The sequence below is a fragment of the Sinohyriopsis cumingii genome, chromosome 17 (genome assembly GCF_028554795.1).
Source record: "Sinohyriopsis cumingii isolate HCF-2022 chromosome 17, ASM2855479v2, whole genome shotgun sequence".
In the NCBI taxonomy this organism is placed as follows: domain Eukaryota; kingdom Metazoa; phylum Mollusca; class Bivalvia; order Unionida; family Unionidae; genus Sinohyriopsis; species Sinohyriopsis cumingii.
Genome location: NC_142977.1, coordinates 54,430,016 through 54,443,238, shown reverse-complemented (window position 1 = coordinate 54,443,238; position 13,223 = coordinate 54,430,016). Strand labels below are relative to the sequence as shown.

The 13,223-nt window shown below is 32.5% G+C and overlaps 1 protein-coding gene across 6 annotated transcripts in view; it reads left to right on the top strand.

Annotated features, from left to right (window-relative positions):
• The window catches only part of LOC149778776 (coiled-coil domain-containing protein 180-like), a 135,407-nt gene that overhangs the window by 83,575 nt on the left and 38,609 nt on the right, over positions 1-13,223 (top strand). For 3 of the 6 annotated variants that reach the window (XM_089939537.1, XM_089939535.1, XM_089939533.1), the window contains 7 exons: positions 883-1,066; positions 1,450-1,470; positions 4,850-4,988; positions 6,140-6,248; positions 9,027-9,088; positions 10,965-11,097; positions 12,520-12,567. In XM_089939537.1, the coding sequence (XP_089795663.1) occupies positions 883-1,066; positions 1,450-1,470; positions 4,850-4,988; positions 6,140-6,248; positions 9,027-9,088; positions 10,965-11,097; positions 12,520-12,567 (696 nt within the window). The remainder of the gene's footprint in view (positions 1-882; positions 1,067-1,449; positions 1,471-4,849; positions 4,989-6,139; positions 6,249-9,026; positions 9,089-10,964; positions 11,098-12,519; positions 12,568-13,223) is intronic. The other 3 variants (XM_089939539.1, XM_089939536.1, XM_089939534.1) reach the window with 2 other exon arrangements.

Below are 13,223 nucleotides of genomic sequence, written 5' to 3'. Positions count from 1 at the left end.
ATTGACATCCAATTAGTCAGTGCAGGTATACAAATGGTTTTGCTATAATTTGCTTTAAGAGCATTCATAGCATTTTTGCCTCAAGTGTTCACAAACTTTGTTCAATATTTATGTCCTCTTCCCACCGCAATGTAGAAGTTCATTGGCTTCTTGACTGATATGTTTGTTATAAATGCAGACAAGGGATTGTAACTGACATGCTGCATTCTGTGTTATTGAAAAAATGGCTGACAGAAATTCCAGGCACCTCGTCACATTATTAAGAAATACACTTTTTTGAAAATTGAAATCAAACTCAAATATTCTTAGTTTTGTAACATATTTACCTTCTTTTATTAAAATAATATCCATGATTTACATATAGATAAAAATTAATATTCAGTAAACAAATATTGATAGTACCTGTAATATCAAAAAGAAATTCAGGTACCAAATTTGGGTTCAGATATTGTGTTTAGATCGGAGAATATATCCATCTTATTCGTCACTCTCTATGTCATCGTCACAATCTTCTGTTATGATTTACTTTTGTTTATTGTGTATGAGCCCTATTTGTTACCACTACCTGCACACCAAAACCAAACCGTGCAATTTAAGCTGACATTATCTTTATTTCTTGTTAAAATAAATCTTTTCATATTAAAAATCTACTTTAAATACTATGCAGTTTGATGCCATTCATTAAACTCTTCCATTCAGTTGTATGGCTGGGTTTATTAAAGGTTATTGCAGTTTATTCAGCATCATATAAGCAGGTATTGGGATTTTCATGGTTTTCATTGATTCTTTTTGGACATGTGTAGGAATGTTTTCTCTGTTAATTGACATTATCTTACTGTGGGCATTGCTTCCTTGATTTGACTTGTAAACCTTTCTCTTTAGATTCAAGAATCATATGGTTGATCTCATCTTCATGGAGAAGATAGCTCGTTTGCTGACCAACACTCAGGTCAAAATCAAGGCTGAGGTTGCAAGTAGCAACTCCCAGGCTCAGCAACTAGCACAGCATCTGAGTGATCTGGATTGCAGGATAGATGCTTGTGAGAGGCCAAATCTGGATAAAGAGGTAGGATAATCATACATAGTTGTTTCTTTTATTAACTTATATTGAAATCGTGTACATAATCTGCAAAAGAGATACAAGAAGCTGAATTAAGAAGGTATTAAAAACGATTTTACTTTCAGCCAATATTTCATGCATCTGAATGACCTTGATCACTAATGTAAGCCAGCTAATCATTCCAGCAGTAGGAATGTAATGATATTTCCTGAATATGATCAGTAAATCTAGTCCCATTTAATATATTAATTGAGATTTTCAGTGTCATGAAAACAATCATTCAAGTCATTATGCCATAAATTTCTTTATTCTCATTATTTGTAACCCTTTTTATTCCTTATCAAATCATCAATTTATTTAACTTTGCTGAATGCTCTTGTTATATTCAGGAGAAAAAGGATGTACATGAGGTGTGTATTGTGTATCGGTGGATTTTCACCAGAATACAGAGACAGTATTATACTTGAAATTGGTTTATTGGTGCCATTGGATTACAATTACTGTAGTTTATCATTTATCTGAACTCCATGGGGAACATAACATGAAAATTATTCATGTCAGTGGAAGTTTGAATAAATGTGTGTAGGTTTATTCCAAATCTGCAAACTTTGGAGATGTAGTTTGGGCTTAAAAAATAAATAATTCAAATGAAGTTCAGATAATTGAGGTTCAAGTTAGTTACAACTTTTGCTTTTACAATTACAACCTTTTCAGTTACAATTGCTACTTTTACAGTTACAATTATAGCTTTTTTGCACTCCTCAAACTGTCAAACATTTATTTTTGAGGGCATCAGTTTTCATCATTTAGCCAAAAATTAAATTTTTGTTTGTATTTCATGTGACTCAGAAGTTTAAAAATAAACATGGTAAAAGGAAAGAGAACAATTTATTACAAAGAAAACTGAAAATTTTGTCCTAACTGCTATGGATTTTTCATGATATTTAAGTGTAAACATATAAAAGGGGTAACTTCCTCCAAAGTCATTACTATTCATAAGTTTTGATGATATGAAATAATATATGAAATATTTTATAAAAGAGCTGAAATCTTCATTCATGCCAGCTGTTGGAAGCTTTAAAGCAGTTTTCAAATGAAAACATTTGAAATGGTATTACACACTGTATAATTATTTAAGCTGATTTAGAAACATAAGTAATAAGAACGTTTAACTTAATGATTGCAATAAAATTTAAATTCTTTAGCTTCCGTTTATTGCATGACAGAGTTTCTTGCACTGAAATAACATTACTTTCACACTAAAAAATAGTCTGGTTCTGTACTTGTGAAACTCTTCAACTTGACTGCACACTCAAATTTTGTTTTTTCAGTCTGTTATAAATATATGTGCTTTCTTCAAAATAAAGTGTCTCATTATAGCATGGTCTCCAATATAACACAGGTAGTCATGGATACCATTATATGATTCAGTTCTACTTTCTGCATGTAATGTGTCATGTATTAGGCAGTCTCACGTAGAATTTATGAACAAATTAACAAACACTAGAAATTTTAAAATTAAATTTTATCAGATTTAAGCATGCTGTTTGACATAGTCAATTTTTAAAACTTCAGTTACTATGATTAAATTCAGTGAAACAATATTTGAGTTTCAGTGTGCACTCAAATTGAGGACTTTTGTGAGTATTGGGTCTGGAGCTTAAAATTAGTATGGTAGACCTTTGCTTATCCTCTCTGGGGACACAAAAAAATGTGCAGTTTAATGTTAATGTGATTCAGCAAGTTTGGGTTATACCAAACTGGCCCATTTGGGTGGATGTATATGCTGTTCAGATGTGGGTTATACCAAACTGGCCCATTTGGGTGGATGCTTATGCTGTTTAGATGTGGGTTATACCAAACTGGCACATTTGGGTGGATGTATATGCTGTTTAGATTTGGGTTATACCAAACTGGCCCATTTGGGTGGATGCATATGCTGTTTAGATGTGGGTTATACCAAACTGGCCCATTTGGGTGGATGCATATGCTGTTTAGATGTGGGATATACCAAACTGGCCCATTTGGGTGGATGCATATGCTGTTTAGATGTGGGTTATACCAAACTGGCACATTTGGGTGGATGCATTTGCTGTTCAGATGTGGGTTATACCAAACTGGCCCATTTGGGTGGATGTATATGCTGTTCAGATGAAGCAGAAATGCATATGAATGAGATTTGGAAAAACAAAGTTCTACTGCATGTCTGCCATTTACAGTGCTGGACCATAAATAGTTCCAATTTGAACAAAATCCCTTTAGCATCTACATCAATAATATATTTTGCAATGTTTATCATTTGACATATGGCAAGGTTCTGAAGCATTTGGTATTATTGGGTAACAGTTTTAATGTTTTAATGAAATGGGTCTGTTTATTAGATACTTGCTAAGCCATTTGAAAGAAACAGGTAAAAATCTGACCCCACAATTTTGGAATGCAGAATCACAGTTAGGGTTTCCATGATTAACACAAAGGTTTATACAACTCATCATTAGTAGACAAAGTCTTTTTTTATCCAGGGATTAACAATTAAAAGTGTAGAATGTGATTTTAGTACTCAGGCCAGTGATTAAAATTTACATTTAGAATTCTCTAAACTATTTCTCAAGATATTGCCAGGCATCAAATTCACTTTACGATACCTTCATTATCTTATTATTGCTCCAATGGCCTAGTGGTTAGAGTGTCCATCTCAGATGCAGGAGGTTGCTTGTTAAAGCTACGTTAAAAATCCAGAATATACACACATACAATCACACACACTTCATTTACTTCTGAGGAAGGTTTATATTAATAAATATTAGCTGTATCTGTATTTATTTTAATTTGACTGACAGTCGTTTTACTGATGACTAAATTCTCCATATTTATCTCTGCATTTTTATGAATTTGTATGACCTGCTGGCCTTGATTGCATAGGTCACATATAATTCTGGTCACTTAAAGGCTATAAGCCAGGCTAGTGGAACCCCAGATGGACTGAACTTATAAGTGAGTATATACAGAATAAGTTGAACTAATTTTCTGGGAGATGTTTATGTAATCCATATTTGTTCTAAATTAAATAATTATGTTCCTGAGAGATTTAATCACAAGATGAGCATATTAAATTTGAGATTTCGTGACAACCTAGGTTTATGCATGATTTTTTTACAAGCTTTTTGGTATTTCATCATAATTAAGTTAACATAAACACTATCATTGTTTAATGCTGGGAAGGAAAAAGTTCCTACAGCAATGGAAAATATATGTTGTTTTACTTTGACAGTTACTGGGATTCTTTGCCAAGAAATCAACAAACATGCCATGTTTTAGCTAAACCTCTTGAATGAAAAAATCTGAACACAAAAATACACAATCATAGTCATGTTTCTTATCAGGATTCCAGGGTCAATGAAAATGTAATAGATTACCTTGATTTGCAGATTGTACAACACCTCAAAGTTCTGCAATGTCAGAGATGGATCTTCTGAATGTTACAAATCACTTAATGTAGACTGAAGAAAATATAAAAGTGGAGACAGTTGAGCATGGCTTCTACATTTCTTCAGTTCTTGAGATGGATCTTTTTAATTTTACAATCTCCTTATAAAAGCTGAAGGAAATATGAAAGTAGACAGGACTTACATGCGTTTCTTAATCCTTTAAATATTTTTACAGTGTTTATAAAAACTTTGAAGTTTTTGTTTGGTATTGGTTCAAAAGCAAGGAATTTGCTACATTTTAGAACCTACCATTTTTAAATGTTGTTGATGATGATGATGATAATGATTTCATTTTTTCCAGCAAATTACATCTTCCCAGCTGAATATGACCCTTCAACCAATATTTGATGCCTTCCATAACCGTAGTAAATATTTAGATTGTCTCAAACAGCCACCTGCCTTATCAACAGCGCCCTCATCATCGACTAACCCAATCCTGGGTACGTATGCTTTTCTTTTGCCATGTACAGTTGATATCTCATTCCTTCTGTTAGATTGTTGACAGGTTCTGTATTCAATTTCATATAGGCAGGTTTGTTGTACTGCGGCTATTATTTCTCTCTCTCTCTCTCTCTCTCTCTCACACACACACACACACACACACACACACACACACACACACACACACACACACACACACACACACACACACACGTGAGAGATCTGATCAAACATGTGACTTCAGAGGAGTGAAGTGTTTTTCTAAACTCTTCTCAAGATGTTTACAATTAAAACATTTCACTTAACAATATTGGTATCATGGTTAAAATATCTCAAGGTTTCATAAGGAAATTAAATGAGCCAGCATTCAGTTATGATTGTCCATAATTGAATATGAATGATTATAGTTACAGTTTTATATATTTGTCTTGAGTTGGGCATGTTATTAGCATTGTCTAGCATATAATTTTGTAAAGGTTGGATTGATTTTCTTGAAACTTTGCCTTTGCATATATAATGACTAGTTGGTGTGTTACACACTATAGCTATGCCTCCTGCATGATGGTCAAAGTCACAGCAAGGGAATATGTTATTCTGTGATTCATGTCCTTCTCTGAAGAATAACTTTTGAACCAGTGAACATATAATGAAACTTTTGCCAATTGTAGATTTCATACAGGCATGTGTCTTATATCATAGTCTTGCCCTCCTCTCCCCCAAACTGAAAATGAAATGTCATAGAAAAGAAAATGTAATGTATACTTGACTGTATCCTTATCCTTTCGAACCTCAGGAGATATTTTGATGAAAATTTAATGGTTAAATGTATATCATGGCTAGACAGTGTGTTGCATACCATTGCCAAGATCAAGGTCATAGTAAGGGGAAATACCAGTTGGCAACCTACCTTGATTCATGTAAGGTTATAATTTTTTGAACAAGTGAAAATATTATGATTGAAGTTTGACCTGTTATATTTAAAATAATAAATAACAAGTATGCAAAAATGACCTTATCCATGAAAGAATATTGCAAATATCTTGATCTGATTCTAATGAATGGTTGATCTGTTGATGAACCAATTGTCTAATTTTAAATTTCAGTCAGTAAACAATACTGTATGGTAAGCAATTATGTTTTCTTTACACAGGTGGTGCTAGAGTAGGTTTTGTGTCTGATGCAACTCCCACTCCTGTCAGCAAGGCAGGCAAACAACCCATGGAAGATCCATCAGTAGGCGTCATAAAAAATATCCTTAAGTAAGTAGTTTGCTTTCTTAAATTAATAATTAATATTTATTTATTTTATGTCAGTGGGGTAAAAATATAAATAGTGAATGTCATTGTGATCAGGTAGGTGTATTTATTGATCTTGAAAAAAATATTAAATGTTCTAAACCATAATAACTCACATAGTTTTACTAATGTTTGTTCATACATGATTGTTGAGTGTTCATGATCTTAGTTGTCATTCCAAGAACTTCCAGACCCCAGTTATTGAATGCTGTGAACTGTTGCAATGGTGGCTGGGTATTATATTGGGTTAGGAAAAGAGGATGTTGGGTCTAATTATTGCAAGTGCAGGGTAAGGTCAAATAAAAAGTATGTGTAGTTCTGGTTACCCGATGAACCCTATTTATTCCTGCTGACCCTACATTTTTGTGAGGGGAAAAAATTGGAAAATAAAGAAAAAAATTTGGAGAAGAAATAATTAACAAAGAGATGCAACTATGATTGAAGTTAAATTCAGGATGTGAAAAATGTTTATTTACTTGTTTAAGCTTTATCTAAATTCATCTGGATTTTTTTAAAAAAAGGTTTTATCCAATCTACCTACATTAATTTATTTTTCATTCTAACTTGAACAACACATATTTTTTTATCTGGCTTAATAAATTATTTTTTCCAATATGCAGAACTTTTATTGTGACATCATTGTGAACAACGTTCAATCCAGTTTACACTAGATCACACTTTTTAAACTGACCTTATCTAAAAATAACCACATAATTTCACACTGATCTCTGTTAACATAATGATCTTGATCAAGGAACAAGGAAAATAAACCAGATTTTCACAGTTTATAGGTATGCATAATTAAAACGTCAAAAATGAATCCTATTGCTGAAATAATCAATATCCTTCAAGCTATTTATGACTTACATGCTGATAAAGTATATTTTTGAATTAGAGAAACCAGAGAGCATAAAAGAAGCAACTGGTATGGATTCTGATACATACTAGTGGTAAATATGGTCACCTTGCATACAGATGACCAGGGTTAAGGAAAAGGTCGATAATTGTTAATGTGTGTTTGATGGTCAGTTGTGAAATGATTTACAGGATGACACTTTACACCAGGTCAGTATTAAGATAGGTTTTTCCCAGGTAGCAAGGAACTTGATCCAAAAATGCATTGTCTTCTTTATTTTTTTGTATCTGAGCAGTTTTTTCTAAAGAATACAAAGTCCAATACATTGTCCCCTGTATCTGTTTGTATCTGAGCAGTTTTTTAGTTTTCTGGAGTACAAAGTCTAATACATTATCTGTATCTGTTTGTATCTGAGCAGTTTTTTTAGTTTTCTGGAGTACAAAGTCTAATGCATTATCTGTATCTGCTTGTATCTGAGCAGTTTTTTAGTTTTCTAAAGAGTACAAAGTCCAGATGGGATGTAAACCATTGCTTAATCACGATATTTTATATATGCGAGCATTTGTGGAAAGTCTCAGTTGTTGGGAATGTCCTTTAGTTCAAGGATAGTGCAAATTTTGACAATGATGAACTTTAAGATTAGTTGGGTACCTAGTGAACATAAACAACTTCTTATTTTAGAAAAATTAACCTCGTGCACGGTTTGATTTCCTTTTATCAATAGTTTAACAAATGCTTTTATGCCATTCTATTAGTTCAACAAATCCTCTTATAAACTCCTAGTAGTTAAACAAATGCTTGACTGCAATCCTTCTATTAGTTCAACAAACCTTTATAATTCAATCCTTCTAGTTCGACATATTGGATAACTGCCATTTTAAGGTATGTGTAATCAAATTTGAAAGCTGAGAATCATTTATGAAACAGCCAGTACTGAATGCCTACATGACCTGTATGACTTGTACTTTAGAGCAATACATGCCTGAAGGAAAACGCCTGGAAATGTTCAATCTGCACTCAGTGCTTATTTATAGGAACATTTTCCAAAAAATAATCTCTTTTAATAATTGAGTATCTTTAGAGAAATAAGAAATTAAATTTATGGCTAAATTATAAGTGATCATTGCTTAAAATTTTAGAATTTCATGTGGTTTTTTTTTAAGGCTTGTAAAGTTATAATTTTAATAGTTTCTTGGAGGATTATTTTCTTGTCAAACAATTTTTTTTTCTTGTCTTGAAAATCATAGTTTTTTTTAAGGAGATTTATGTAAAGGCATTTTGCTTTCTAAAAAAATATTGAAATATCAGGCAAAATGGATTCTGCTTCATTTCTCACCGGTTATTATTAAAACTTAGATTAAGATGAGGAAAAACATGCACATAACATTACATGTAAACTTTTAACCACTCTTACTTAATAAAATATCTTTGACACTGTGCATCTTGTGCACCCATATTTTGCCAATTTTCTCAGTTAGGAACCAAAGAGAAAAACCTAAGCATGACTCGTTTTCGTTACTCCTTTTTGAACTATTTGATCTAAAAATGGATATTCAGAGAGAGAGAGAGAGACAGATACAGAGGATAGGTAAAGGATTGTTTTGAAGTGTATCAATATTATGTTCTCATATAACCTTTTTTTTTTACAAATAAGTTTATATTTAAAATTTAACATCACAAATTTTTCACCCAACATAATAACAGTCAGTTATATGAGCAAGCATTCAGATTTCTCAGAATTTCAGATTTTGAGAAATGATCAAAGTTTACATTAATTCGATAATTATTTTTTCCAAAAATAAATGTATGTGCTTTAATTTTTGGCAGGATTTTATTACCAAACTATATTGAGTTCATAAAGCACTAAAATGAACTTTTTCTTGCAGATCCCAGAAAAGTAAGCTTCGTTTTGGCGCAGATGCTGATTTAGATGGAGAATATCCATCTCGTAAGTATCATACTGTAATGTATCATATTAATCCCAATGATCACACTCACCCTTATTACAAACAGTATAATATCATACTGTAATGTATGATATTTACCCCAACGATCACACTCACCCTTATTACAAATAGTATAATATCATACTGTAATGTATGATATTTACCCCAACGATCACACTCACCCTTATTACAAATAGTATAATATCATACTGTAATATATCATATTTACCCCAATGATCACACTCACTCTTATTACAAATAGTATAACATCATACTGTAATGTATCATATTTGCCCCAATGATCACATTCACCCTTATTACAAATAGTATAATGCCATACTGTAATGTATCATATTTACCCCAATGATCACGCTCACCCTTATTACAAATAGCATGATAGCTTACTGTAATGTATCATATTTACCCCAATGATCACACTCACCCTTATTACAAATAGTATATCATACTGTAATGTATCATATTTACCCCAACGATCACACTCATCCTTATTACAAATAGTATATCATACTGTAATGTATCATTTTTACCCCAACGATCACACTCACCCTTATTACAAATAGTATAATATCATACTGTAATGTATTGTAATATACCCAATATTCACACTTGCTCTTATAATAAATAGTATGGTATCATGCTGTAATGTATCATATTTACCCCAACAATCACACTTACCAGATTTGTTCTAGGTGAGATTTTCTTTGCACGAGGAAATTTCTTTATTTGTTCTGTTTTAAAAATAACATTGTAATGTCTTCCAAGTTTAAGTTAGACATGAAATTAGTAATAAGATGTTTTCAAAGCATTCATGCAGTGAAAAACAGAGGACCTAGTGGCTAAAGTGAGTTAAATGGAGCCACCTATAAATGGCCTACAATGATGAATAAAATTGACTTTCAATCAAGAAGTAGTCTGTTTGAAATTATTTTTGTTTTCTTGTAATCGATGAGGATTATATATAAATGTATGATAACTATATCTCTATCCGTAATCTGCATACTTCAAATACAATGATTTGGCAACATGCATAAAGATGGAAAGACCGTCAAGTATGTCTATGAGTTGTATCGCAGGCTGTGTATCATGAATTGTTTCGATACATGGCACAGATGTATATTTTCACCCTTAATATTAACCTAAACACACTGCAGTCATTTGATAGATCCCATGGGCAAATTGACCTAAACAGCATAGTAGTCATGTGATAGTTTCCATGGGCATATTTACCTAAACAGCACAGTAGTCATTTGATAGATTCCATGGACATATTTACCTAAACAGCACAGTAGTCATTTGATAGATTCCATTGGCATATTTACCTAAGCACTCGGTAGTTCTTTGATAGATTCCATGGGCATATTTACCTAAGCACACAGTAGTCATTTGATAGATTCCATGGGCATATTTACCTAAGCACACAGTAGTCATTTGTTAGATTCCATGGGCATATTTACCTAAGCACACAGTAGTCATTTGATAGATTACATTTTTTCATTGCACTTTGTTCAGTCAAATATAGCAGAACATTGAAAACTTAAAGCACAATTGGCTGAAAGTTTCTTTTCATTTTTGGGTCATTCTGAGTTTTTGTAGGTGATGGACAAGAGAATGGTTTGCAGAACATGACTGAGCAAATTGAGAAGTAATATGTTGGTGATTGAGTTATTTGGTATTTATTTTAAACCAATTTGATAAGTTTATTGTTTCTTTTAACATTTGTTGAAACAAATATCTAAAGATTTTCTGTTACATATTTTTTCCTGTTTCTTTCTAGTTGTCATATTTTTTATGCCTCTTTCAGTTGATTTGAATTACCACTGTATTATATATTTTTTCCACATTTTCACTGAAATAAAGGGAATGCAGCTAGTGACATTAGAGACAAGATGAAATCCTCTGTATCTACCCATACATCCTCAGACAGAGGGAAAGCCAGCAAGCGAGGCATGTCCCCGATATCTGATAGCCCCAAAAAGTCTTTTTCTGCAGCGTAAGTATCATCTTCAAAACACTAGCAATATATGGCTTCATGAAATATTTCAGTATCAAGCATATTGTTATTAAATAGTAGGCAGTCAGTACTAGTATTCAATATTCAATCGCATTGTTATGTCCTTGCCTTTTGAAAACTGAATTATGTAGATGTAGTAGCATATAGTACTTTCTTCTATTATGCCCCAACTGCAATAGGTTTTTTGCTGTTTATTGATGTGTCTGTACATTTGTCTCCATGTTCATATGTATGTCTCTGTATGTTCTGCTGTCCTTAGTACATATTAGTTTGAATACACATAAACCATTTGATATAAAGAATGGAAATTCTACACACAGTATGATGGTCATATGCTAATTGCCTGATGAAATTTCACTGCAAGTTTTCATGCAGCTGTGACCTATTTTTACTTAGAATTTAGTATACTGGTAGTAAATCCATATACTAGGTTGGGTACCATATATACTCACTTGTAAGTTGAGTCCAACTGGAAACAACATAGATCCTGACATGCAATTGCATAATGTGTTGGCCAGTCAGAATCAGTGTTGTTCGTTATACTAATAACTCCTAACAAATTGCATAGACTCAGATCTGTCAGCACATTATGTGATGGCTGATCTGGGGCTGTTCAAATTGAATCAACTGATAGGCCTGCATATAACGTACATAACAAGTATTTTATACATGGATGTACAAATAAATTTTCATATACAAGAAAATGATCACCCATAGATGACTTGATTAGGTCATACTTGATATTGTCATACTTGATTAGGTCATACTTGATTGGGTCATACTTGATTAGGTCATACTTGATGCAGCCAACCTCGTACTTGTTTGGCTTGGAATAGTATAACTAATGATGCACTTGTAATTACTGACCTCCTTTCTTCATAATTATCTGCACTTGTATTGAAAACATTGCAGCATTGGGAGTATGTGTATTCTACAAGTATGTGCATTCTACAAGTTTGTTTATTCTACAAGGACATTATCTTAGTATGAATGTTCACTATAACTGTCTATACTTGCTTTTGAGTTCAACTGCAAACATAGTCCCTGATCTGTTATCACATAATGTACTGGCAGATCAAGGTCTGTCTCGCTTGTTCTAATGATTACTCCCATCAAGCTGCATACATCCAGATCTGCAAGTGCATTATGTGCTGGCAGATCTAGGTCTGTGCAATTTGCAATTGGACTTGACTTATAAGCAAGTGTATATGGTACTTTAGTAGTTTTTGACAAGTAGCTAAGTGTGGTAGTATTTCCCATAGTAGTGTAAAGAAAAAATGTGCAAGAGCATAAGTCCTTGAGATCTAATAATCACACTTTGATTTTAACAAGTTTGTATCATAGTGGTTTTGGGTTGTTCTTTTTTATAAATTGTGAATTTTTGTTGTTATTTTTATGAAGTATGGACAGTCAAAGTGCATATGGTAGCTTCAGACGGACACAATCCTGGTAGGTATAAGGATTGAAGCATGTGCAGTTTTACTTATATACATGTTCTTTGGATTTTCTTTCTGATATACCATGAGAAAATAATTCAGTGTGTCCTTTTTTTCTTCTACTTTTGCACCAGATGTGTCTGGAGATCCACCATTTGTTATTTCTTTACATCATGTCAGTCCTGAATCTAAAATCAATTTATCCTTCACATCTCCTTTTTTAGAAAGGCAATTTATGATTAGGGCTTATTTCTTTTATATTCTTTGCCATTGAAGAGTTGTGTGATTTGCGTGCATTTGCTTACACATTATTCAGTTTATTTTTTTGCAGTCACCAAATTTGCTGTGTTTGTTGAGTTCCTGAAGAAAATAATTTGCATATTCATATTTTGAAATTTAAATAAAAAGCATGTCATTTTTATTTTCATTCTGACATAATAGGTCACAAGTTAAACAATTATTAAATGATGGTTGCAACACTGAACAAGGAAATAAAGGCCTAGTTTAGCAATAATATTGCTGTTGCAAGTACTGTTCTATGACCCTTTTATTTACTGTTAAGGAAATACAAAGTTTGACTTTTTTCTATAATATCTCTATTGTTTTGTCCTAACAACTGCATGCCCATCTATTGCTAAGTTCAGCTATTGTTCCCATTTGGGAACTGAA